The 27,278-nt window shown below is 52.4% G+C and overlaps 1 protein-coding gene across 3 annotated transcripts; it reads left to right on the forward strand.

Annotated features, from left to right (window-relative positions):
- Positions 1–6: 6 nt before the first annotated feature.
- Positions 7–26,954, forward strand: PGPEP1 (pyroglutamyl-peptidase I). 3 transcript variants are annotated; one of them, XM_040444942.1, is made up of 5 exons: positions 7–113; positions 2,094–2,146; positions 15,291–15,407; positions 18,383–18,615; positions 22,534–26,954. In XM_040444942.1, the coding sequence occupies exons 1-5, from the start codon at positions 80–82 to the stop codon at positions 22,724–22,726; spliced, it is 630 nt and encodes a 209-aa protein (XP_040300876.1). In that variant the 5' UTR covers positions 7–79; the 3' UTR covers positions 22,727–26,954. The 3 variants fall into 3 exon arrangements, with proteins under 3 accessions (XP_040300876.1, XP_040300877.1, XP_040300878.1); XM_040444943.1 differs by lacking the exon at positions 7–113 and adding an exon at positions 596–717; XM_040444944.1 differs by lacking the exons at positions 7–113; positions 2,094–2,146 and having other exon boundaries at positions 15,337–15,450.
- The last annotated feature ends 324 nt before the right edge of the window (positions 26,955–27,278 follow it).

Here is a 27,278-nt window from a genome sequence, read left to right on the forward strand (position 1 = left end):
CCGGGCCGCGGGGGCAGCGGCGGCTGCGGGACTCGCCAGTCCCGACGGGAGCGGGTCCGCGGCGCAGCCTGAGCCCGTCATGGAGCAGCCCAGGAAGGCGGTGGTGGTGACGGGTACGCTGATGGCGGCCGCGGTGACAGCGGCCGCGGGCAGGGGCGGGTCGGGCGGCTCCAGAGCCGGCGGGGTCGGGAGGGGCGCGGTGGCCGGGCGGGGCAGGTGCTAGAAGTCGTCTTAGGTTTGGAAGATGTCATCGCCCAGCTCAGTCCGCGCAACACGTAGAAAGTGAAGAAGGAGAGCCCCTGTGTTCTCACTGTCAGGGGTCGGGGCAGGCAAGGGCGTGGGGGTCCGGTCAAGTGCCCAGCGCGGAGCAGGCCCCTCGTACGTCCTTCCTTCCCCAGGTGAGGACAGTGGCTCTCTGGGCACCTGTCTTCTGTCTGCCCGGCTGGTGGGCAGGACTGGACTTATCCCTGCCCCTCCCGAGGTCGGGCCTGTCCCCACCCACGGCCCCAGGGGACAAAGGCCAATTTGCGGGCAGGAAGTGCCCCAGTGACAAATGAACCTCCTGGCAGCCAGTGCTCCCCTAGCCCTGCGCTAAGAGGGGGCTGCTCTCCTGAGGCAAGAGCAGGTGGAGGTCGGGGGACCTCGCGCGGGTAGCCGCTCTCCCTGTTGTCCAGGACCGGCTCAGTCAAAAATCTTTCCGCCCCGGGCTGTTTATGGGTGAGTCCCTCCCCGCTGTCACCAACTCCCTGAAACTAACTGTTCCTCCTCGAGGAGACTCCGCCTCAGGGCCACGTGGGCGTCAACTTCCGCCGGGCCTCTGGCTGGGGGGGTCATTTTGACCCTCTGTCTGGAGGGGTCAGAGTAGGAGATCCCGCTAAGGTTCACGCAAGTGGTTTGCGGACCCGGGAGGGTGAGGCTGGGCCTGGAATTCTCAGGAAGATAGAAGAAGGCACTCACTCAACAGATGTGTGTAATTGGGGCGACGGTCACTGCCCCCCCCCCCTCACCCGCGCAGCCCTCCTGTATCTGGTTATTTGTTCCTCTAGTGTCCACTATGCAGGGAGCCACTGGAGTGGACTTTTTCCTTGCATGAGTTCACGATATGTTCACCATCTCCATTTGGCAAAGGGGAAACAGGCTCACAGAGGTCACCCTGTTTGTAGGTGGCTGAGCTGAGACTCATACTTAGTCTATGAAGGAGGAGAGAGGGGCTAGAGAAATCCTGCCCCCACTGGGGGGGGGGAGCCTGCTGTTCCAGGACACAGCATCCCTTCCGGGGTGGGGGGGGCTTGACACCACCTGGGACCCTCAGTCTTCTTGGGGGTGTTCATTTTTAGGCAGGGTGACAGGGTGATCAAAGTAGAAGAGCTGTGGACTCTCATGAATCTGGTTTAAAATCCCAGCTCTTCTGCCTTCTGGCTGTGCCACCTTAGGCAGCTGTTTTCACCTCTCTGTGCCTTAGTCTCCCTCCTGTAAAAGGGGCCCAGGAAGCAGCCTTGGCTGAAAGGGGGATGCGGTGAGGCCGAGCGCCACAGTGCGTGCAGAGCACTTAGCACAGCCTCAGGTGGACTCTCTTGGTTTGTAAGTGGGGCTGGAGTTTGAGCAAGTGGACAGGAGGGTGGCAAGGTGGTGTCCCGTCAGCCTGTCCTGGGAGACACCCACATGCATCCCTTAAGGGCTGTTCCTTACTTTGTGGTGGTTCACGGAGCCCAGAGGCTCTGCACAAAGACGGCGAGAAAATAATTGTAGAAGGGGGTCGGGGATAGTGGAGGAAATCGCGAGGGGAACAGGCCAGCCCTTTCTGGGGCAAAAGGAGGCCACTGGCCCCTTGCTGGGCACAAAAGTCAGGTGACAGTGAAGACAAGAAAGGACAGTTAAAAGCAGTTAAGAGCAGAGAAAGGAGGGGGTGCTCCGAAGGCCCCTGGGTGCACCCAAGAACACAGGACCAGGCCCCCTGACATTGTCCCACGTGGCAGGTGCTCTCGAAGATCCCTGTTCCCCCAGGTGGGGCAGCAGCCTGACCTTGGGCAGGCTAGGAAAGATCACTGGGTGGTGATACGCTGACTTTCCTGTTTTTGTTTTGTTTTTTGCAGGGTTTGGCCCTTTTGGGGAACACACTGTGAATGCCAGCTGGATTGCAGTCCAGGTAACTCAGATCCGGAGGGTAGGAATCGGGCTTGGGGCTGGGGTCCCCCTGGAGATATATGGCACCAAAGAAGGGAAGGAATCTATGAAGAGAACGTCTCCCTTGAAGCTTCCTGCAAAACACTCTTCTTTCCACATGGGAACCACTGTCACGTGCACCTGTCGGCTTGCTCTGCACCGAGCCCTCTGAATTTCCCCCACAACCCCTTGCACGGTTGGGGGTACTTATTCATGTGCCCACTTTACTGATGAGGCAACTGAGGCCCAGAGAGAGTTATCTGAGGTCACACAGTGAGAAACTAGAATGGCATTGCCTCAAAGGTGCCCCATGCCCCAACCAGGTTTGGGGGTGACCAGGCAGGGATGTTGGGGGGGGATGTATTAACCTTGTTGAGAGGATATAATGACCTTCACTGTTGCCTCCCAGCAGCTGGGGGAGGAGAAGGCTGCATATGGGGGGGGGGGGGGGCCTTTCCCACTATCCTGAACAGGTTGTTAGCCTGCAAGCCTTCCAGTTTCTTTGTCAGATGGGGCATTTGGAGAGACAGACGGGAACAATGGGGAGAGAGAAAGAGAGAAACGTTTTCTCCTTATATAAATCAGATCTGCAGAGACCGGAGCCAAACTCATGTTAATCCTAGCCCATTAGCTGCTTGATTTAAAGCATCCCCTGCTTTTCACTCCAGAGCCCTGACTTTGGAGAAAAATCCAAGTTAAAACCTCAACGCATCAACCCCTAGTTGGGGGGCCCCCCACCTCTTATGCCACCCCTCATATAGACCTCAAAATCGTGGCGACTTTCCTTTTTAAAAAAATGTGCACCCCACCTTCTGAGCGGGACAGAGGGACGGGGTCCCCGGGACCCTGCAGATGGAAGCGTGTCCGGGGCTCTGTCCATTGCACCCGCTCCCTGGAGCCCCAGACAAAAAGGAAACAGCGTGTTTCTGAGGACGTTGTGTGTCTGGCTTTGTGCGAGTTTCAGACAGGAGCCTTCACGGGGCTGAGTGGACACAAAGCCGTGTGTCTGAATTCCTGGGCCCCAGACACTATGATCTGCATCTAAATAGGAGAAAAATCAATTAAACAATCTTTGGAAATCCCTCCGGGCTTTGGGATGTGGATGGTGGGGGACGGCCGCTTTTCATCCCGCTGCCCGAGGGGAAATACCCCCTGATATTTTGGTTGCCCAACTTGCCAGACCTGGCCTCTGGAAGACTGAGTTTTCTTCCTCAAGCTTAGGAAACAAGAAGAGAGGCTTCTCCACCATTCCCTGGATAAAAAGATGCCAACCTTCCCAGATCTGAGCGTTTCCCTTAAAACAAAACCCAAACAAACACAAAATTGTAGTTGCTTGTACATACTTTGAGTGAACGCGTCGGCGTAGCTCCACGAAATTTTCCACACGTGCACCTTCGCGTCACCCGCGTCTGGATCAAGATCTAGAACATTCCTAGCTCCCTTCTCTTCGCAGAAGAGCCTTGTGCCCCTTCCTAGCTATTTCCCCCCCGGCGGGAAACCCCCCGCTGGAACCCCCCCCCCCCCACTCCCCCGCCCCCGCTGCCGCCGTGGGTGACACCTGTTCTAGAACTCGGCACCATGCAGTTGCACTCGGGTCGGGTACCTTCTGCACAGCACAGTGTCTGCGGGTTCCTTCTGTGGGGTGGCTGGGAGCTCCCCTTGGTGTGTTTTAATTGACCTGGGTAAAACGGATTGGCCCGTGCAGAGGGTGTCCCGTTGGGTGGGTGGAATCCATCCCTCAAGAAAATGTGCCTCGGCATGTTCTTGCCGTGATCCAGACCTGAGTTCTGAGTCAGTCCCCTCAAGCTGAAGATGGGAATTTTGTTCCCCGGGCTGAGCAGCAGTTAACTTCCGGTCCCTACTGACTTTTCAGAAGCCCAAGCTGTCATCTGTAGAAAGAACCCCTCCTCTCCCAGGGACCAGCTAACTTCTCTGGTCTCTCTCTCTCTCTCTCTCTCTCTCTCTCTCTCTCTGTCTCTCTCACCTTCTCTTTATCTGTCTCTGTGTCTCTCAGACTCCCTCTGGTCTCTCCCTCTTTCCCCTTATGGCTCCATCTGTCTCTCTGTACATCTGTCTCTGTCTTTCACTCTCTTCTCGCCCCTGTTCCCCCCACCTCCTCTGTCCGTCTGTCTCATCTGACCTTCCTTCTTCATGCCTTGGGTGACCGTGTGCTCTAGTGGAGAGTGAACTGTTTCCCACAAGCCACAATGGGGAGGTGGGAGTGCTGGGGACGGAGGGCACCCTCTTTTCATCTTTCCCCAGGGTGGCGCTGCCCCTCAGCACCTCTCACAGAAGGGGCTTAATCTTTGGAGTGTCCTGTCTCCCCCTGGGTCTAGGGTGGCGGGTGTGGGACACTGGCTGCAGATCTCTCTTCCTAGGAGGCTCAGGTGGGTGTCAAGGGCCAGGACCCCCTTGGCTTGGGGCCGTCTGGAGTGTTCCCTGCCCAAGCGCCACGAGGAGGAGCTGGGTCACAGGTCCTGGTGACATCACGGGACAATTACTGCCACAGTGAGTCTAGACAGACCTGCTAAGGATATTAACCAGGGAACAAAGGGGGTCTTTGTCGTGGGGTCAAGGGAATCGGTCAGATGCGGCCTCGCGGCGGGGTCTTGTCAGGTAGACTGGGGTCTAGACAATGCGCCGTCTGGGGCGCGGGAGCCCTGTTCCTTTCACGGGTGTGTGCTCAGCAGCCACGCTCACCGCGGTGTCGTGGGACTTGGGGTATGCTTGCCGCTCCCCTCCTCCCCCAGGAGGACTGTCCAGCCCTGCTGGGACAGAAAGCCTCCCGAGGCAAAGAATTCAGCTAGATTACAGGCCACCCGCTTCTGATCACTTCGGATGAGCCTTATATAGCCGCTCCTTCCCCCGCCACTGCCTTGTTTAAAATTGGGGAATAACTTTCATAAAGCGACACTACAGATCTTTAGCGCCCCTAACACTTCAGTGAAGAGTATTTATACCCTTGTCAGGGATATTTCGGTCCACATAGTGACCCATTTCCAGCAACCTGGAATGTTCCCTCCTGCCCCGCATCGCTTCCCCAGCACCCTCCGCCCTGCCCCCGAGGCAGCTGCCGTCCTGACCTCAGTCACCTTGCATGAGTTTTTGGCTAGCCTCAAACTGGGACTGAACAAGATGGCACAGCCTCTGTGTCCCCCGCGGGCCGGCTGCTTTTGCTTAGCCTGAGTTGGTGGCAGGAGGGCGACCGGCTCTTTTCCCGACTCACCCCCTCCTCCCACTGACCTTGGCATTGAGGGGCTTCAGGGTTTGCTCCCAAAGAATGAAACGGCAGGGGCACTGTGGAGGGGTGGGTGGAGGTGGTGGTATATTTTCGGTGGCAGCTTTCTTAGTTTAGATTTTTTTTGCCCCCCAGATGAGGGGGCGGGCGCTAGGTGATGACCCAGAGCACAGGAGGAGCAAAGATTAGGACAAGAAGACTACTCCCAGGGCACCTGGCTGGCTTGGTCAGTAGGGCATGTGACTCTTGATCTCAGGGTTGTGAGTTCGAGCCCCACGTTGGGCATGGAGCCTCCTTAAAAAAGCAAAAATTGAAAAAAGAAGGCAGTGAGTCATTCCACGGCTCCTTGGTGAGGCCAACTCATTTCCTACCACTGAGAACCGATGTGGGCATGTGGCCATCCCACTAATGCTCAAGAAACATCACCCAGTGGAGACAGCCCTTGAGTTGATCTAGGCAAGTGACGCTGCTCAGAACGGAGTGCCCGTCCTGCCGGGCAGAGAGGATCCGTAGGGAGGGCCTGCTGTCATCACATGTCATGGTGGCCACCAGGAGGGTTATGGTGCCCCAGAGAAGGTTTCTCGGGTTGGTCACCAATAGGGTTAGCATCCTTTGTCCCCCTGCCCACAGAGGTGGTTTCCCCAAGTACACGTGTCTGGGCTTGTGGGTGCCCTGGCCTGTGGACAGCTCCCCAACTGGAACCAAACAAGTAAAGGTGATTTTTTTGGGCGAGGGGGCAAGTGAGCGAGGGCAGAGAGAGAATCCCAGGAGGGGCAGACAGACAGAGAGAGAGAGAGAGAGAGAGAGAGAGAACGAGTAGGGGAGGGGCAGAGAGAGGGAGAGGGGATCACAGACAGACTCACACCGTCAGCGCAGAGCCCGACGTGGGGCTCGAACTCAGAAACCATGAGATCACGACCTGAGCCCAAGTTGGACGCTTAATGGATTGAGCCACCCAGGCGCGCCCCTGCCCTGAGTCATTTAGAGGTCAATTGCAGACATGACACCCCCTTGACCCCTAAATAATTCACCGTGCATTTCCTAAAACACAACCTCAGCACAATGATTAAAGTCAGACTCCTTTAACATAGATGCAATGCTACAACTTACAGCCCTTACTCAGAGTTTGTCAGCCTCCTCGTTCATGTCCTTCACAGCAGAAGAAACTTCCACATCACACATCGTGTTCAGTCGTTCTACCTCTTTAATCCCCTGTAATCTGGAAAGTTCCTCGGTCTTTCTTTGTGTCTCACGTCAGGACACTTGCTGAGAACTGCTCAGTTCTTTGGAGAGCATCCTTCGGTGTGGTTCGTTTGACGTTTCCTCTTGATTACACGGAGGCTGCGGGTTCTGTCTGGCAGGAGGTCCTCAGAAGCGATGTTGTGTCCTTCTTGGTGCATTGTATTGGGAGTCACCAGAGTTTGAAGTGTCTTGTGACTGGTGTTGTTGACCTTGATCGTTTGCTAAAGATGAGACCTGGTGGACTTCTCTCCTATGATATGGTCTTGCCCTTTGTCATTAAAAAGTATCCTGTCGTGAGATACTTTGTAGTGTATAAATACTTGTTTGGACTTACTTTTAGCATCCCCTGGTGAGTGTTGCCTGAATCAGTTTTTATTTTAGTTGATGGTTACCAAATGGCAGTTTTCTAGTTCCAGCTTTCCTTTGACACTTTTTTTAATGTTTATTTATTTAGAGAGAGGCGGGGGGGGAGGGGCAGAGAGAGAGGGAGACACAGAATCCGAAGCAGGCTCCAGGCTCCGAGCTGACGCGGGGCTCGAACCCACAGACCACGAGATCATGACCTGAGCCGAAGTCAGACGCTTAACTGACTGAGCCACCCAGGCACCCCTTCCTTTGACACTTTTTTTGGCCTCCTGCTTTTCGGAGTTTATTTGTATCCACGTGGACTTACTGCCCTCAAGACATGACCATTGCTCACTCTCAGTCTTTATTTTGATGTTCAAATTGTTGGTGTTCAGATTGTCTCAGATTTGGCTCATGGCATTCCCTTCAGGCTGGCTCCGGTGTCCTTTCTGTGTGTCCCCATCATTCTCTGAGCACGTCGCTTTTTGTTGTTTTTTTGTTTGGTTGGTTTTTTGGTTCCAGAGTCGATTTTTGCAAATGAGTTATTTCAGAATAATTTTAGAACCTAACTTACGAATTCAGAAAGATTGCACAGATAATACAAAGGGTTCCTGCACATGTCTCGCTTGATTTCCCCTAGTGTGAACATCTTAAATGACTACTACATTTCTCGAAATGAAGAAACCAACCCTGGTCCACCACTATTAGTAAACTCTGGACTTTATTCCGGTTTCATGAGTTTTCCCACTCATGTCCTTTTCTGTACCAGGATCCCATCCAGGATCCTTCATTGCATTTCACCGGGCATCTCTATTTTCTTTTCTGATTTCTACCTGAGTGTTGGATGTCAAGTGCTTCGTGTCCTTTTTTTAAAAAGAAAATCAAGGGGCGCGTGGGTGGCACAGTCGGTTAAGCGTCCGACTTCAGCCAGGTCACGATCTCGCGGTCCGTGAGTTCGAGCCCCGCGTCGGGCTCTGGGCTGATGGCTCAGAGCCTGGAGCCTATTTCCGATTCTGTGTCTCCCTCTCTCTCTGCCCCTCCCCCGTTCATGCTCTGTCTCTCTCTGTCCCAAAAATAAATAAACGTTGAAAAAAAAAAAATCAAGATTGGGTGCCTGCATGGCTCAGTCGGTTAAGCGTCTGACTTCGGCCCAGGTCATGATCTCACGGTTCGTGAGTTCGAGCCCCGCTTCGGGCTCTGTGCTGACAGCTTGGAGCCTGCTTCAGATTCTGTGTCTCCCTCTCTCTCTCTCTGCACCTCCCCAGCTCATGCTCACACTCTGTCTCTGTCAAAAATAAATAAACTTAAAAAAAATTTAAAAATAATAAAAAAAAACCAAGATATAATCTTACTGAAATACAGTCACGTGCCATAAAGTTCCTCCTGGTACAACCATCACCACTATCTAATTCCAGAACTTTTTCATCACCCCAGAAAGAAACCCCACGCCATTAACCGTCATTCTCCCATTTTTCCTTTTTCCTAGTGCCTGGTAACTACTAATTCACTCTCCATCTCTATGGATGTGTCTGTTCTGGACATTTTATGTGGAGTCATACATCATGTGGCCTTTTATGTCTGGCTTCTTTCACTCAGCATCCCGTTTAATTTATTTTGTATTTTTTAAAGCATTTTTAAAAATTTTTATTTATTTACTTTGAAAGAGAGAGAGTGGGGGAGGAGCAGAGAGAGAGGGAGCGAGAGAGAATCCCAAGCAGGCTCCACACTGGCAGCAAGGAGCCTGACACGGGGCTTGAACCCACACACCGTGAGATCATGACCTGAGCTGAAATCAAGAGCCAAACGCCCAGCTGACTGAGCCACCCAGGTGCCCCTCAGTGTCGCGTCTTCACAGTCCTTCCCTATTGTAGTGTGTCCGCACTTCGTTCCTTTTTATGGCTGAATAATATTCCGTTGTGTGGGCATACTGTGTTTGACTAGCCATTCGATCGTTGATAGCTATTTGGGTTTTTTCCACCTTCTAGTTGTCGTGAATCACGCTGCTATGGACATTCACATACAAGTTTTTGTGAGGACGTAGGTTTCCGTTTCTCCTACGTATACATAGACCTAGGAGGGGGACTGATGGGTCTTGTGGGAACTCCAGGTTCGCCCATGTACTTTCCCTGCTCCGGCCTTGGAATCAGCAAGTTCAACAAAAAGCCTTCATTTCTGTCCTCAATAATAACATTTGAAAACCAGGAGCTGGGGGCTGGGTGTGCTCAGTACTGCTGGGGTGTCGTTACTTGTGAGCTGTCAGTGGGCAGGGGTGGAAGCAACAATGCATCGGCTCGCACACCCACCCTTACGTGCACCCATTTCTTTTTATTTAAAAAAAATTTTTTTTAATGTTTATATATTTTTAAGAGAGAGAAAGAGAGCGAGCACGCACGGGTGGCGGAAGGTCAGAGAGAGAGGGAGACCCAGAATCCGAAGCGGGCTCCAGGCTCTGAGCTGTCAGCACAGAGCCTGAGGCAGGGCTCAAACTCACGGACCGCGAGATCATGAGCTGAGCTGAAGTCAGACACTGAACCAACTGAGTCACCCAGGCACGTGTAGATTTAAAAAAAAAAATTTTTTTTTAACGTTTATTTATTTTTGAGAGAGACAGAGACAGAATGCAAGTGGGTTACGGACAGAGAGAGAGGGAGACACAGAATCTGAAGCAGGCTCCAAGCCGTCAGCACAGAGCCCAATGCGGGGCTCGAACCCACAGAGCGGTGAGATCATGACCTGAGCCGAGGTCAGACACTCAACCGACTGAGCCACCCAGGCGCCCCAGGCACCTGTAGATTTTAGATTCCCCATCGGGATGGGGAGAAAAGGCAGAGAGAGGAATTCCAGAAAGTTCTGCAGGGTTTAAAATTGGAATCGGGATAGTTCCCAGCTTTCAACAAGTGAAGAAGTACGGTTGGCAAGGAGCCAAAGGCTGAATCTCCAAGGGGGAGAGTCCGGGGCATGGGGAACAGAGTGCTCAGATTCCTGACTCAGGGACAGGAGCCGAAGAGCAGCTACTTTCCCTCCTGTTACCAGCGCCACCCCCACCCCCACCCCCCAGCCTGATGTGGACGTGATCGCAGATGCCTTTAGTGCCTGCGCCCTGGGGGCGGGGTGGGGGGGGGGGGAAGCTAGCCAAAGGGAAGGCAGTTAATACAGACCATGGCTTCCTGCCTTGCTCTTTCTTTGTCCTTTTAAAACGGTGAGAAAATCAAGGAAGAAATCCAGGAGAAAATCAAGGGAGAAAATCAAAGGAAGAGACAGAGCCCGATGCGGGGCGCGAACTCCCGAACTGTGAGATCATGACCTGAGACAGAGGCGGATGCTTAACCGACTGAGCCACCCAGGCACCCCTCCTCCCTTTTTAAGGCTGAATATTATTTTATATTGTATGGCTAGCCCAAATTTTGTTAATCTATTCATTAGTTGATGGACATATCGGTTATTTCCGCCTTTGGCTATGGTGTATAATGCTATTATGAACATAGGTGTATAAATGTGCATTCAGGACCCCGCTTTCAATATTTTGTATAGAGACCTAGAAGGGGAGTCGCCGGATCCTATGGTAATTCTGTGTTTAACTTTTTGAGGAACCACACACTGTTTCCCACAGCGGCTGCACCATTTCACTTTCGTTTTTTGTTGTTGTTTTTTTTTCAAAGACTTTATTTTTAAGTAATCTCTCCACTCAGGGTGGGGCTTGAACGCACAACCTCGAGGTCAACATTTTAGAGAGGGTGCGCAAGCTGGGGAGGGGGCAGAGGGAGAGAGAGATGTTTTTAATTTAAAATAGGCAAAGGATATGTATAGACATTTCTCCAAAGAAGCTATTAGCCATTCTGACAGGTGTGAGGGGATCCCTTGTTGGGATTTTGATCCGCATTTCCCTGACGACTGATAATGTTGCGCATCTTTTCATGTACTCATTGGCAATTCGTATAGCTTCTTTGGAGAAATGTCTATACATATCCTTTGCCTATTTTAAATTAAAAAAAAAAAACATTTTAGAGAGGGTGCGCAAGCTGGGGAGGGGGCAGAGGGAGAGAGAGAATCTTAAGCAGTCTCCGCGCTCAGCGCAGAGCCCGACATGGGGCTTGAGCCCATGCCCCTGGGATCATATGACCTGAGCCCAAATCAAGAGTTGGATGCTCAACCGACTGAGGCAGGTGCCCCCGGCCTTTGCCTATTTTAAAACTGGGTTGTTGGGGCGCCTGGGTGGCGCAGTCGGTTAAGCGTCCGACTTCAGCCAGGTCACGATCTCGCGGTCCGTGAGTTCGAGCCCCGCGTCGGGCTCTGGGCTGATGGCTCAGAGCCTGGAGCCTGTTTCCGATTCTGTGTCTCCCTCTCTCTCTGCCCCTCCCCCGTTCGTGCTCTGTCTCTCTCTGTCCCAAAAATAAATAAACGTTGAAAAAAAAAATTAGAAAAAATAAATAAATAAAATGAACAGTTGAGGGGCATTTACTATGTTCACAATGTTGTACACCCCCCACCTGTCTCTGGTTCCAGAACATTCCCATCCCCCTAAAGGAAATCCTGTCCCCATCAGCAGCCACTCCCCATCCGCCCTTCTCCAGCCCCTGACTACCACTAATTACTTTCTGTGCCTGTGGATTTGGCTCTTCTGGACATTTCATAGACAGAAATCATATGCCGTGTGACCTTTTGTGTCTGGCTTCTTTCAGTCCGCATTGTGCTTTCATGGTCATCCACACTGAAGCACGGGTCAGGGCTCTGTTCCTTTTCGTGGCTCAATAATATTCCACTGTGTGGCTAGACCACATTTTGTTTCTTCATCCTTTTATCCACTGATGGATGCTCGGGCCGTCTCTACCTCTTCTATTGAGGAGGTACTTTTGGTTACTTATTTTCCAAGTTTTACTTATGTAAGTAATCTCTGCACCCAACATGGGACTTGAACTCATGACCCCAAGAGCGAGGGTTGCATGCTCTTCCAACTGAGCCCGTCAGGTGTCCCAGGAGCTACTTTTTTTTTTTTTTAAGTGTATTTATTTATTTATTTTGAGAGAGAGAGCTCGCAAGCAGGGGAGGGGCAGAGAGAGAGGGAGAGAGAATCCCAAGCAGGCTCTGCATGGTCAGCGCAGAGCCCGACGCGGGGCCTGATCCCACGAACTGTGAGGTCATGACCTGAGCCGAAATCGAGGGTTGGATGCTTAACCAACTGAGCCCCCCAGGCGCCCCCCCCCAGGAGCTGCTTTTCAATGTAGGAAAGGATGGAAAGAAAAGAGAGGGTCCCAGCTAGCAGCTAGTCCAAACCTCTATTTTGTAGTTGAGGAAAGTGAGGCACTTAGGTCTATATTTATTTCGGTCTATGCTTGAGCAGCCCAGTTGCTCAGCCAGTATTCGCAAGCACCTACCTTGTGCGTGCCCTGTGCTATAGAAAGGACACCATTGTGCGGGGCTGAGGGAGTGTGCAAAGGGGTGCTTGTAAAAGTGTCAAGTGCTTGTCAGGAGGCTGAGACATGAAGGCTAAGGAGAGAGTTGACTGACGGGAAAGTAAGGGGAAGAATGTTCCATGTAGTGAGAACAGCCAGTGCAAAGGCCCTGAGGCAGGAGTGAGTCTGGTATGTGGGAGGCCACATGGCTGGAGTGAAGTTAGCCAAATGGGGGTGGTGGGTGGGGGGGTGGGGAGGGTTGGGAGGGAGAGAAGGGCAAGGCAATTGGCAGCGTCTGGCTTATGGGCCTCATGGATGATGGCGGGAGTTAGGATTTTTATTCTGGGTGTGGCAGGAGACAGCAGAGTGAGCAGGGGAAGGGTGTGATGTGATTTTAGATTTCGCCTTGGGAGGCAAGCCGTTGGGGCGGCGTAGGGTGGGAGACCATGGGGTTTGAGTCTCCAAACTGCCAAACAAAACCTGGCGTATCCCGTAAATCCCACCCATGGGACTCTCTGACATCCACCGGGGTAGCCTTTTCAACCCCCGAGTGAGATCTGGGAATAATATGAGAGAGCCCTACCGATAGTAATCGTTGGGAGCGTTCATTCTACTATGAAAAATGCTCAAGCGAAGGATCGTCTGTCCGTGTTTGTGTGGCCATTCAAAACAATCCCCCCGGGTGTGTGGCACGTAGCAGGCGGGTGAGTGTTTATGAAATTGTGGGAATGGAAACAGGGCTCAGGACGTAAAGCCTTCTGGGGGCGGGGGGTGGGGGGTGACAGCGTGACAATTCGCTGGTGAGCTCCAAGCCTGTTTCGTCTCCAAATCCCCACACCCTTTAGAGAATGTCTCCCTGATCCCATTTCACAGTCCCGGAAGTTGAGGCTTAGATGAAAAGGGAACGTGAGAGTAAAAATACTAATGACCGAGAGAAAAAAATTATAATAAGAGAAATGAAATATGCTGCCAAGTTTCTCTTAAGGATATGTGAAATGTTTTGAAATGGATTTCACCCAAAATGTCACCCCCTCACCTCGCAACCACCTGCCCCAGCAGCGGCCTGCGCTCCACCTGTGCACCAGTGTTGAGCGAGCAGATCTGCCCTCTGTCTGGCCCTGGGACTTCTTCCGGGGGTGGGGGTGGGGAGGTTCTTTCTGATCACTGGGCTTGGTGACTGGGATGGGGTCTCAGTCTCCTGTGCTGGAGTTTAAGACTCCCCCCACATGGGGGGGCGCCTGGGTGGCTCAGTCAGTTGAGTGTCCAACTTTGGTTCAGGTCATGATGTCACCATTTGGGAGTTTGAGTCCCGCGTTGGGCAGTGAGTGATCAGCTGCCCAGATCCTCTCTGCCCCTCCCCGACTTGCGCGCACGCATGCGCTCTCTCTCTATCTCTCTCTCTCTCTCAAAATTAAAAAAAAAAAAGAAATAAAAAAAAGAAGACCCAATGATTTGGGGCACCCAAGTGGCTCAGTCAGTTAAGCGTCCGACTCTTGATTTCAGCTCAGGTCGTGATCTCACGGTTTGTGAGTTTGAGCCCCATGTCGGGCTCCATGCTATTAGTGCAGAGCCTGCTTTGGATTCTCTGTCTCTCTCTCTCTCTCTCTCTCTCAAAATGAATAAAATAAACTTAAATGAGATTTCCCATACAAGTACACCATGCCCGCCACCCCCTTGGTGTCTTGTCTCCAGGTGACCTTGACGCACCCTCTTGGGGGGGGGCGGGCAGTTGGGAATTCTCTGTCGGTGAGAAGGGACCTGCCTTTCCAGGTGTTGGATGCTCTCCAGCAACTGCGGTCAAATGAGCGTGGAGTTGGGACAGCGTGGATAGCAAGGTCAAGGCAACCAGATAAAGTAGCCCTGAAGCCACGTCAGGGGATGCAAGAACTCGCCCGCAATGAATGAATTCGGAGAAGCCAAGGGCATGCAAAAAAGGCTTTGTCTGGGACCCCACATCCACCAGTGGTAGCGTTTTCCAACCACTGCACGCGATCTGAGAATGATAGGAAACGATCCTGCAGTGGTCATTATTCATTATTCAGAGTATCAGTTAAAAAAAAATTTTTTTTTAATGTTTCTTTGTTCTTTGAGAGAGAAAGAGAGAGAGCACGAGCAGCAGAGGGGCGGAGAGGGGGAGACAGAATCGGAAGCAGGCTCCAGGCTCGCCGCTGTCAGCCCAGAGCCCGATGCGGGGCTCGAACCCACGAACGTGAGATCATGACCTGAGTCGAAATCAAGAGTTGGACGCTTCACCGACTAGCCCCCCCCCCCCACCCCGGGCGCCCCTCATGATGTTTTTAAGCCACCTCATGCTCAAGATTGTTAGAGGGTCCCTAAGGGGTTGCGTCTACCTGTGGACGTGAACGAGATCCTGCTATGTGTGGCATGCGTCAAGTCTATAAATAATTCTCATCAGGTATAATGAAGGGGAAAGTATAGTAACAAATAACAAAGACAATAGTCGTAATGGGAGCCGACATTATCTGAGCACATACGATGTGCCGAGCATTTCTTGGAACTATTAGCGTGTATGTGTTCGTTTAATTCTTACAGCTACCTTGTGAAAAAACGACTCTTTTACCCCCATTTTATGGATGAGGAAACAGGCTCAGAGAGGTTAAGTAAGTTGCCCAAGATCACACAGGGTTCACACCAGGGCGCCCAGCTTCAAAGGCCGCAGCGTTATGCTGCTGCCCATGGAGATACAGAGAGAGTTTGAGAAGAGGGAGCGGGGAGGGGAGCGAGGGAGGAGCTTTGGGGCTGGGCCAGCGCGCGCACCTTTCCTTCCACTCTGCACACTGAGTCTGGAGCCCCACCTGCTTTCTGAGGACGGGTCAGTTTACCCCCTGGGAATGCATTAACCCTGCAGCCCTCACCCAATGCCACAACACTCCCTCTCGTCTCCCTTCCAGGAGCTGGAGAAGCTCGGGCTTGGCGACAGCGTGGACCTACATGTGTATGAGATTCCAGTCGAGTACAAGACGGTCCAGAGGCTCATCCCTGCCCTGTGGGAGAAGCACAGCCCACAGGTGAGTGGGGCGAAGGCAGGTGCTTCCTCATCAGGACCTGCAGGTGGGCACCCCGCACGTGGATGATTCGTGTGGCTTTGTTCCTGCTTCAATCACATGGCCGATGCCCATGGCCTTGTCCCCCAAAGGGCCACACTTTCCCGGGTTACCCGTGGATGCGAGGGAGGAGTGCAAACATCTGCGACCCCACAGAGCCTGGCTCCGTCCCTCTGGAGTTCTGTGTCACTCACGACCCATTTAGTTATAGGTGACAGTCAAAGCACACCTTAACTCAGCTTAAGCACAAACGCTTGTAAGCTTCAGGTATAGCTTGATCCAGGCACTCGCCCAGTGTTATCAGCCATCCCTCTTGGCCCTTCGGCTTTGCTTTGTGCCTCGCTTTTGCTCTGGCAAAGATAGGTGGCTGCTGGCCGATACCCTACCGACTCAGCCCCTCAGCGGAAAGAAAACATCTTTCCTTTTGATAATTGCCCAGAGTCCATGGCTGATTCTCACTGGCCACCGGGGTCCCCTGCCAGTCCCTGAGCCAATCACTATGGCTGGGGGTTGGAGGGAGGAATGCTCTGATTCGTGAAGCCTGGTCACATGCCTCCTCTGGTGGCCAGTGGGTGGTCTCACCTCTCTCCGAACCTCTTGAAAGGGGGTTCCACAAGGGGACAATGAGTATGGGAGGGAGCTGTGATGTGGTGTAATGGAGGCCAGACAAGAAGGAGCCACACTCTCCCACCACAGACACACGTGACTCCAAGGGGTCAGGAGTGGAAGTTGCCTGGGAAGTTACCTGGGTGGTGTCTCTGATAAGTGAGGTAACTGGTCACCCGTGGGCGCCTCACCCAGCTTCCCACACTAGCCTGCCTTGCAGATTTTCCAGGGCTGTCCAGTGGAAACTTCCTTCCTAATGAGCCCTCCTGTCGAGTCTCAAGTGGACTTTGTCCCTTGTGAGAGGGGGACCTGGAGGCTTAGTGAGACGTGACCAAAGGTTCTGTCAATGGACATTTTCTTCTGCTTTTTCTTTAAAAAATTTTTTAAATGTTTATTTATTTCTGAGAGAGAGAGAGTGAGAGACAGAGCATGAGCGGGGGGAGGGGCAGAGAGAGAGGGAGACACAGAATCTGAAACAGGCTCCAGGCTCTGAGCCATCAGCCCAGAGCCCGACGCGGGGCTCGAACTCACAGACCGCGAGATCGTGACCTGAGCCGAAGTCGGACGCTTAACCGACTGAGCCACCCGGGCATCCCTCTTCTTTTTCTGTGCAGTCCTGCCTTTTTCTAGTTAAACAAATAAAAATACCCTAAAGCATGAACATGTTTTGAAAAATTTTTCCGACCGTAGAGAATCACCCCTGCCTGGTTAAGTGGCACCATGATTATTGCCATTTTATCACTCACACACGTATCTGCACACACGCGTGTGCATGTATGTTAGTATGCACACGCAGGTGCTGTGTCAACAACCTGCGTGGACTGGGCTCCTGCGGCTGCTATAAGAATTGGCCGTAAACTTCGAACCACAGAAATGTAGTCTCACGTTTCTGGAGGCACAGAAATCCAAAGTCAAGGCCTCAGCAGCTATACTCTCTCTCAGGGGAGGGTCATTTGGGGTCTCTTCCAGCTTCTCCCTCTGTGGTCACGTGGGCTTCTCCTCCTCTCTGTCTCTGGCTTTTCTTCACGTGTCTCTTTTATGGACATTTGTCATTGGATTTGCGGCCCACCCAGATAATCCAGGAAGATCTCGTCAAGAGATCCTTTACTCACATCGATGAAGACCCTTTTTCCAAATGAGGTCACAGTCGTGATTTCCAGGCAATTAGGACAGGGCGCTTTTTTTTTTTCCGCATGTGAGGGTATCACCTTGCAGCTCATTATACAACAGCTGCTGCTTTGTTTTCCCATTCACCAATATTCAATTTATGGAACTCCAGATAGGACAGTGCCAGATGTGGGGCGTCCGGTAGTGAATCAACTAACCTTGTGACTCCAAAGAGTTAGATTCTCCAGCATTATGGCCCATTAGACATCATCACTCCCTTCTGCTAGACACTTTACATCTTCTACTAGCCACACTTAAAAGATATAAGAACAGGGGCGCCTGGGTGGCTCAGTCAGTTGAGCGTCCGACTTCAGCTCAGGTCGTGATCTCACGGTCCATGAGTTCGAGCCCCGCGTCGGGCTCTGTGCTGACGGCTCAGAGCCTGGAGCCTGCTTCAGATTCTGTGTCTCCCTCTCTCTCTGCTCCTCCCCTGCTCATGCCCTTTCTCTCTCTCTTTCAGGAATAAACATTTTAAAAGTTTAAAAAATTAAAAAAAAATAAATGTTTATATATTTTCTTACAGTGCCCTCTCTGGGTGTAAGCATATACGCAAATAATAAGTAATAGTTGAAATTCGACTGTACTTAATCTGGTGTCCTGCTTGTTATAAATATTTTGTTGTGAGCATTTTATTAGGTAGGTCATTAAAAATCCTCCCTTATATCACGTTAACGGCTGGGTAGATTTTAGTAATTGACATGACTGCCCTCCTATTATTATTCTAGTGCCTTGATACTTTTTTCTCATTTTTATGCAAAACCCTGACATGATCACTGACAGGCTATTACCTCTTTCGCTTCGATCCCTGAAAGTTACACCATGTCTTTTGCATTTGGCAATATGTCTTGAAGGTCATCCTGTATAGAACTGCTCTTGGCATGTTAACTCCGTAACGTATCCAGCCAACCCCCTCCTAACGGCTAAGGAGGTTGTTTCTGGTATTTGATTGTATTAACACAGTTGCAATGAACACCCTTGCATGGTTTACAGCCTTGCGTGTTTTGCTCGGCCTATACCTTTGTGTGGGGCCGACTGTGTGGTCTATTCCAGCAGCAAGAGGCCAGAAAGGACGTAACTCCAGGCAGAGCCCCGAGAGGATGCTGTCCTCTCCTGCACCTGGGGTGGGGGGGACCCCCAGTCTCATGGCCCTGCCCATCTGTCTGCAGCTCGTGGTGCATGTGGGGGTGTCGGGCATGGCGACCGCGGTCACACTGGAGAAGTGCGGGCATAACAAGGGCTACAAGGGGCTGGACAACTGCCGCTTCTGCCCCGGCTCCCAGTGCTGCGTGGAGGACGGGCCCGAAAGCATTGACTCCATCATCGACATGGATGCTGTGTGTAAGAGGGTCACCACGCTGGGCCTGGATGTGTCAGTGACCATCTCCCAAGATGCCGGCAGGTAGGGCACCTTGGGGTGATTGCGAGCAGTGGTTTCCCTCCTCCACCGGCCCAGGCTGGCGTTGAACAAGCCAAGTGCGTTGACTTTGGCCTCTGTGGGCTGAGCACTCACCGTTCACGAGGCTCGGAGCTAAGTACGTGCACGTAACAGGTGCCACGGATTCTGCTTCTGGGACTCATTGTGTGTGGATCTGCCCACCTCTCCCCTGCTCTGGGTGTTAGCATCTGCCACCTGGACGCTGCTGCCCCAGCCGCCTCCCTGGTGTCCCTCCCTCCACCTCTGCCCCGGCCCTGAGGGTCCTCTTCCTCCAAGCGGTTGGTTTCTGTTTGTGTTTTCTGTGGCTGTTGTAACAAAAACCATCACCTTGGTAGCTTAGGACAACAAAAACGTATTGTCTCCCAGTTCTGGAGGCTAGAAGTCCAAAATCAAGGTGTTGGCAACGTTTGCTCCTTCTGGAGGCCCTGGAGGGGAATCTGTTCCCTGCCTCTCTCCCGGTTTTTGGTCTGCAGGTAACCCTTGGGGTTCCTTGGCTTGTGGCCACATCACCCCGATCTTTGCCTCCGTCTCCACACGGCCTTCTTCCCTGTGTGTGTATTTACATGACCTTTTCATGAGCACATCAGTCATGGGATATAGGACCTACCTGAGGCCAGTATGATTTCATATTAGCTAACTATATCTGCAAAACCCCTACATCCAAATGAGGTTCTGGGTGAACATACATTCCGGGCAGAAACTCTTCAGCCTCTTACAAGCTCTTTTATAAACTCAAGTCTGATGGTGTCCCCTTCCTTGCTTAATCCCTCCTGCAGCTCTCACGGCACCTAGAATAAAATCCAAGCTGTCTCCATCACCATCCATAGGTTCTGTGTGGTCTGGCCCCTGCCCACCTCTCCACTCTCATCTGCCTTCGCTCTTCTGTCCCCCACTGCATGCCAGCCACACAAGCCAGCCTCCTCCAGTTCCTCAAACACAGCACGCTCACTCTAGCCTCAGGGCCTTTGCACATGATATGGCCTCTGCCCTCATGTGCAGATCTCACCTCCCTCTGATAAGGTGTCTTTCAGGTTTTAGCTCCAGCACGTTGCTTCCTTGGAGGCGGGGGGGGGGGTGCTCTGCAATCTCCTGGACCAAGTTATGTCCCCTCTGTTCAATGCCCTCTCAGCACCAGGTGTCTCCATTTCTCAACACTCTGTACACTTCTCCAGCCCAAAGGCTGGCAGATTCAGTAGACTGAATGGAGTAACCGAATTCATCATCGTTCTGTTTTTATTTTTTTTAATGTTTATCGATTTATTTTGAGAGAGAGATAGCGAGCGAGCGGGGGAGGGGCAGAAGGAGAGGGACACAGAGAATCCAGAGCAGGCTCCACGCTGTCAGCGCAGAGCCCGATGCAGGGCTCGAACTCACGAACCTTGCTTGAGATCACGATCCGAGCCAAAATCAAGAGTCAGACGCTTAACTGCCTGAGCCACCCAGACGCCCCCATCATTCTGTTTTTTAAAACTAATTCCAAATGGCACAGATAATTCCAGACTATATTCTCATGTGTTCCCACTGGGAAAAATTCTCTTGCCCTCTCTCCTTCTCCCTAGCGATCCCTCTGTTAAAGCTGAGACTTAAATTGTAAAACTTCCTATGCACCGACACCTTTCCGTTAGGCGGGTAACCCTTCAATGACATGGGGGTAGGGCTGCTGATCACCCCCCTGCATACAAAATTTGCATAACATTTGACTCCCCCCACCCCTGCCAAACTTTGCTACTGTTAGACCACTGTTGACCAGAAGCCTTACTGATACTTACTGATAACATAAACAGTTGATTAACACACATTTTGTATGTTATGTGTGTGTGTGTGTGTGTGTGTGTGTGTGTGTGCTGTATTCTTACAATAAAGTAAGTTAGAGAAAAGAAAATGTTATTAAGAAATTCATAAGGAGGGGCTCCAGGCTGGCTCAGTCAGTAGGCTGTGTGACTCTTGATCTCGGGGTAGTGGGATTAGGCCCCCACGTTGGGTATAGAGCTTACATTAAAAAAAAAAAAAATCAGGGGCGCCTGGGTGGCTCAGTCGGTTGAGCGTCCAACTTCAACTCAGGTCACGGTCTTGCAGTTCGTGAGTTCGAGCCCCGCGTCGGGCTCTGTGCTAACAAACAGCTCAGAGCCTGGAGCCTGCTTCCGATTCTGTATCTCTCTCTCTCTCCCCCTCCCCCGGTCGTGCTATGCCTCTTTCTGTCTCTCAAAAATAAGTAAATGTTAAATTTTTTTTTTTTTAAATCATAAGGAAATGGGAGCTAGCCCAAGTGTCCACTGATTGATGAGTGGAGAAAGAAGATACACACACACACACACACACACACACACACACACACACACTGGGATATTATTCAGCCATAAAAAGAATGAAATGTTGCCCTTTGCAACTCCACGGATGGAGCTAGAGAGTATGATGCTCAGCAAGATAAACCAGTCAGAGAAAGACAAATCCCATGTGATTACACTCATATGTGGAATTTAAGAAACAAATGAGCAAAGGGGAAAAAAAGAGAGAGAGAGAGAGGCAAACCGAGAAACAGACTCTTAACTACAGAGAACACCCCAGTGGTGCCCAGAGGGGAAGGGTGGGGGTGGGTGAAGTCGGTGATGGGGAGCAGCAAGGGCACTTGTCATGACGAGCACCAGGGGTTGTCTGCAACTGTTGAATCACTATATCGTACACCTAAAACTAGTATCACACTGTATGTTAACTAACCGGAATTAAAGTGAAAACAAACAATAACCACAAAAGAAAACCATAAGGAAAAGAAAATGCATTTACGGCACTGGGCTTACTGGAAAAAAACCCTTGTGTAAGGGGACCCTTGCAGTTCAAAGCCATGTTGTTCAGGGATCGAGGGTACGTGAACACTTGGTCCTCCAGTTTAGGCTTTTGTCCTATTTTGTTTTGCTTTTATGCGGCTGGGGTTATGTGATGTGTATGTTCTTGAGATGTCCCTTCGTCGGTTTCACTCGTGGGCACGCGGCACGGGTCTTGGTGGATTCTCCGTTTCCCTCTGGATCCACCATGTGCCTTGTAGATGGCTGCATAGTATTCCCTTGTGTGGATGAGCCGATTTATTAAGCCACTCTTCAGTCAGCGGACGTTTAGATTGCGCCCTGGCTTGTTTGGGCTGCTACAACCAAATACCACATACTGGGCGGCTTATAAACAACAGAAAGTAATTGCTTACACTTTTGGAGGCTGGGAAGTTGAAGATCAAGGCACCGGTACGGTCCTGTTCTAATGAAGACCTCCCTCTGGGCTGCAGCCCCCTTAGTGCTGTGGCAGGAGGAGGGAGATAGCTCTCTGGGGTCTCTTTTATAAGGGCCCTAACCCCATTCACGAGGGGCTTTCACGTCCCAAAGGCCCCACCTCTTAAGACTATCACATCGGGAGTTAGGGGCTTCAATAGTGAATTTGAGGCTGGACATTCAGACCGGGGCAGGTTACTTCCCATTTTTCGACTTTTCTACTTAACAATGCAGCAAATGCCTTGTTGGTCTTTCCTGTGCCCTCATGCCAATGGCTTCTGAAGATAGATTCCAAAAACCAGAAATAATGTGTCACGAAGTCTGGGCATTTGTGATATACTAGCCTGCCCAATTTTCCCCCTGGGGCAATTTGCATCGCCACTGGTAGCATCTCATACTGCCTCCTTCCTCACATACACACCAGCACACGAGGTTATCGGGGTTTTTCGTTTTTGCCAGCCTGGGGAGGGTGAAGCAGTCGGTGTTCCATCCTGTGGCTTTCTGGCGAGGTTGGGGGTCTTACGGTAGATCTGGATGGAGGCTGTCCTGTTAGTCTGTGTACTGACTCTCTGACCTTGTTTTGGTCTCCCTTCTGCCACCCCCCCCACCGCCATGCCCTGCAACGTAGGTACCTCTGCGATTTCACCTACTACACCTCTCTGTACCAGAGTCATGGCCGCTCAGCCTTCGTTCACGTGCCCCCGCTGGGCAAGCCGTACAACGCAGACCAGCTGGGCAGGGCGCTGCGGGCCATCATCGAGGAGATGCTGGACGTCCTGGAGCAGTCAGAAGGCAAAATCAACTGTCGCCACAAACACTGAGAGCCTCTTAGGCCTCCCAAGACCTCGTCCCACTAGGGACCCTGGGAGGGACAGCTGCCTTCTGGGGCCTGGCCAAGGAGGATACGCCTGACAGCTGGGGATCTGATTTGGATCAATATTCCGACTTACACACCTCTTCCTTTTTCTCCGCAAAAGGGCTGGTCGATTTGCAAGGGGTGGCTGAGGATTTTTCCTCTATTGCCCTTTGCTTTAGGGGACACCGCCACGGTGGCCGGGAAGCCCGTGGGTCCCGATCTCCACGGGGAATCCTGGCCGAGTGGATCTCTGCTCTTTGATCCCACAGCTGGGGCCCCCTGTTCACCTGCCTAAGTCTCTGGTGAAGGGATTCCGGTGTTCCCCCCCCCCGTCCATGACTGGTTTTTCCCAAACTTAAAAACTCCTTGAAATGTCTTTGTCCTGATTCATGTCCCAACAGCCTGGACAGCCCTGGAAAGGGCTGCCTTGGGATATGGCAGGGGCTTTTTTTTTTTCTTTCTCCTCTCTCTCTCTCTCTCTCTCTCTCTCTCTGTCTCTCCTACTCTGGAGCGGGGCTGCCGGTGGAAAGCAGACCTTGTCATTTTGACATGCACATGACTGTTTTTTTTTTTTTTTTTTTAATGTGTAAAAATTTATAGCAGCTGCAAACCCACCCCACATCTGGCCTGGATTTTTGCGGACTTGGTGCTGGGGACCAGCTTATTGCTCTCCTCGTGGTGGTGGGGGCAGAATGGGGGCCTGGGGGCCGGAGTTTGCCGAACTCCTTGTGTGCTGGCGTGTTTGAGCACGAGGGTGGCGAAGCAGCCAGGGGGCTTTTGTGTAGATGGTTTTGGAGCCGCGCCCAGGACTCAGGAGTAAATTTTGATCTCACTCCCTGGCAGCTTTGAACTTGCCAGCCGGGGATGAGAGTAACGCCACCCAGCTGGACCTTGATTACCGGTCAGAGGGAGAGAATGACCATAGCAGTCAGGAAGCCAACTGAGGAAAACACCCATTCGGGAAGGGATCTACTACTTTGGGGGACTGTGTGGTTTTGTCTTGCCCCTAAGTGTGAGGTGTGCTGGAATCTGATGCCGTGTTGGAGCGTGTCGGTGTTTCCCAGCATGCAGTTCTTTTGAAAACAGATGAGGGTTTTGCTTTGTTTTGTGTTGTTTTGTTTTCTTCAACCTTCACCTTCTTCCCCTCTTGTTCCGATGGCCAGGGGAGGTCCTGCCTCTGCTGAGCTGCTGTGTCGCTGGGAAACCGGGTCGATGGGTGTCCGAGTTAAATGCATGTTCGGAGTCCTGGGTTTCCTCTGGATGGGGGAGTGGAGAGAAGTGGGTGACTTGGGGCCGGCACTTGGCAATGGGTGTGGACTATGGCTGGCAGGTTGAAATGATTGGGACTCTTTCTCCATGCCTGCCTGCCTTCTACCAGAAATGTCCCTTTCGCGTCCCCAGTCTGAGTTTGTAGTCTCCCGAGAAATCTGCAGCGTGGGATTCTGTGAGCAGAAATCGCGGCTCTTCCGAATATGGGGAGCTCAAGGCTCATGGGTTAGCTCGGTTCCCCAAAGGTCCGATCTGCAGGTGTCGGAGGAGGAAACGAATCCAGGCAAGATGGGGAGGGAAGGGGTGGGGCGTTCCTGGAGATGAGCCACGTCTGTGCTTAGCTGGATACCCACTGGAACCCAGACGCACCATCCCCAAACTCCACATTTTCATCCTTCTTTCGTCTTCATTTTGCCTCTCTGTGTGAAGCACCACGTGATTCAGAAAGTTAGAGGTATAACTTATTGTCCGATCATTGTTGAGTGTACGTATGTCATTTTTGTGTTCCGGCAGTGGTTTTAGATTTTCTCATCCAGCCCAGCTGGAATCCTCTCCTTGTCCACGATGCAGAGCATTTCGCTCATTCTTATTTAATCAGACAACCATTGGACATTTCACCCACTTCCTGCCAGCTCTTTGATCATCCAGTTCCCTCCGTGGCATGTCTGTCCGCATGTATGGGGCCTTGGACTAAAATGTCCTTGTGTGAGAAGGGAGGACCAAGCCCCGTTCTTCCTCCCTCATCATTTGCGGAGTCTCAGGGGGAGGGGGGCACGCAGAATGGGGCAGGGGGATGGCTCTGTGAAGTGGCTTAGCCGCGTGTGGAGGGGAGATGCTGAGAGGTGGGTGCAGCGGGTGTTAGTGGCAGAAAGATGGGCAGAGGGATGTGGTGGGAAGGCTGTTGGGGGAATCTTGTAGGGTCAGTGGGGAGGCGCCTCTCCCTGGGCCCCCATGGCGGGGTGCCGAGGTGGGGGATGCGGACAGCAACAGTCATCTGGGTGTCTGGTGAGGGCATGTCCTTTAAGGTGCCAGAGCCTCTGCACCTCATACCTTTCTTCTTCTCTCAGCCCCTTTGGCTCCCCCTTCCTCACCAAAAAGAAGGTCAGTGGTACGTACTTGAGGGTGTAGCTTGAAAAAGAAACAAGAAGGCGTGGTTGGAGAGAAGGAAAGGTGGCAAGAAGCAGGAATTTGAGTTGGTGGCCTGGGTTTGTACCACCTGGCCCGCCTGGTCTGGTCAAGGAACAGCCAAAGGTCCCTTGGCCACTGGGAGAGACAGGGCCAGGTGGGGGACAGAGGTCAGGGCCAGGTGGGGGGGGGGGGACGGAGGTCATGGCTTCCCAGGTGGTGCCAGGTCTTTGGGGGAAATGTCAGATTGCAATAGTTTCAGCAAGGCAAAGAGTTTTCAGCTGCCTTGCTCTTTGCTGGCACAGTGACTTCTGGAACAGAAAGGGCCTGCTCAGGGGGATGGCAGGAAAAGTAGATTCAGGATGCCTTTTTGTTGTCTTAGAAGTTTCTGCCAGGAAGCCAGGCCCGCTGGGGTGTGTGTGTGTGTGTGTGTGTGTGTGTGTGTGTGTGCACCCGCATGCCTGTGTCCCCCGAGGGCGACTGGGCCAGGGAGGGGAGCTGCTCCTGGAAATCCGCCCACCCCACCAGCCTCTTTTCTGCTGCCACTGTCTAGACTGTTGACCTTTGACCTCTCCACCCCTTGGAGTGTTTAAACCCAAAAGTCCCCTCTGGGGAGAGTGGGACAAAGCCCCATTCTTCTCCATGGCCCCAGCCTCCACCCCGAGACCCTCGAAAGCGCACGCGTGAGCCTGCAGCGGGTGTGGGGACGTTGGTGGTCATACAGGCGGAGGCAGGCCACCGCGTTGCCAGGTGGCTCCTCGTGGCCACGAATCCCCCACTGTATCCATTGACTCCGGGAAGCCGAAAAGGGCTTTTGTTTTTATATCCCAGAGTGCATTTCCCTTCCCCAGGCACAAGTGCCTCAAAAGGGCCTGGGCCTGCTGGCTGGGAGGGAGAACATCTCTATTTTTGTGGTGAGGAAGCACATTAAAGGCCGCGGACCCCCTCACACCCATGGCAGCATGGCTCTTTGGGGTGGGAGGCCATTTGCTGACATCCACATCTCGGGTGGATGCTGAGCATTTCTGCTAAGAGACTCTGTCCTCCAGTTCATGGGCAGTTGTCACAAGCTGAGTGTCGCGGCCTCCCAGGTCTCTGGGGGATCTGTTCCAGCCCTGAGCTGCTCCTCCTGCCAAACCCATTTCTCCCCCTCTCTGTCCTCACCAAGCCTTCCTTTCAGCTGCCTGGAGACCCACAGAAGTGCCTGCCTCTCTAATAAACACGGGGCACAGAGAAAGGGGACGAGATGAGAAAGAGAGAAGTAACCCCAGGCTCTGGACCCCAGGGCCCAGGCCAGGGTCGCCGGAGCCACTTGCAGAGGTGGGGTCTGGAGCGAGTGACTTTTGTGACTGACACACTTTGTCTCCAGGAAATCACAGAGAAAGCCAGTTTGGAATTGGGCTCTGTGCCTCCCGGGCGTGTGGCATCCCCAGATGCCAAGGAAGCTACATCGGGATCTTGGGAAGCAGACTTGGCTTTTGCCTGCCCTAGGGGTACCTGGCATGTTTCTGGGGCTCTGTTAACATCTCAGGTTTCTATCTCATCCTGTATCTCTCTTTAGGAAGAACCTTTCCCACCGAAGGTAACTGCATTTTCTGTCCCCCAAGGTGGGCCTGGCCCCTGCACCCTCAGGGTGGCTTCTCCCTGACCCCCAGAGTTCCTGTGAGTGCCTTGTCCGAAACCCTCCTGGCTGGGACCCCTGGCTGGGGAGGGGTCTGTCGGACTTTGCTGGGGGCTGGGCTCTGGGACACCCCAATCTTGACACCCCAGAAAGCAAATAAAACAGTTGAAATATGTGATTTCTCGTGTGTCTTTGTGAGACGTTAGCAGCCACCGGGGTCATCCCCAGCCTGAGGGTATCAGTGGGCACAGGGGGCTCTGACTCACTGGGATTTCTGTCCTTGGTGCCCACTTGGTGACGGCTGTTGTGAGTGTGCTGAGTGGATAATGATGAGGGGGTTTCTGTACAGAATGGTCTCCCTCCTCACAACCCAATGCCTCTGTTCTGATGCACAGAGAGATCAAGTAACTTGCCTACTGTCCCACAGCAAGGGGGTGTGGTGGTGCTGGGGTTTGAGTCATGATCGTTTAGACTCCCGGCGTGTGCAATATTCCCACTCACA

This window comes from Herpailurus yagouaroundi, unplaced genomic scaffold (assembly GCF_014898765.1).
Source record: "Herpailurus yagouaroundi ecotype Mexico unplaced genomic scaffold, PumYag 193, whole genome shotgun sequence".
Classification (NCBI taxonomy): Eukaryota; Metazoa; Chordata; class Mammalia; order Carnivora; family Felidae; genus Herpailurus; species Herpailurus yagouaroundi.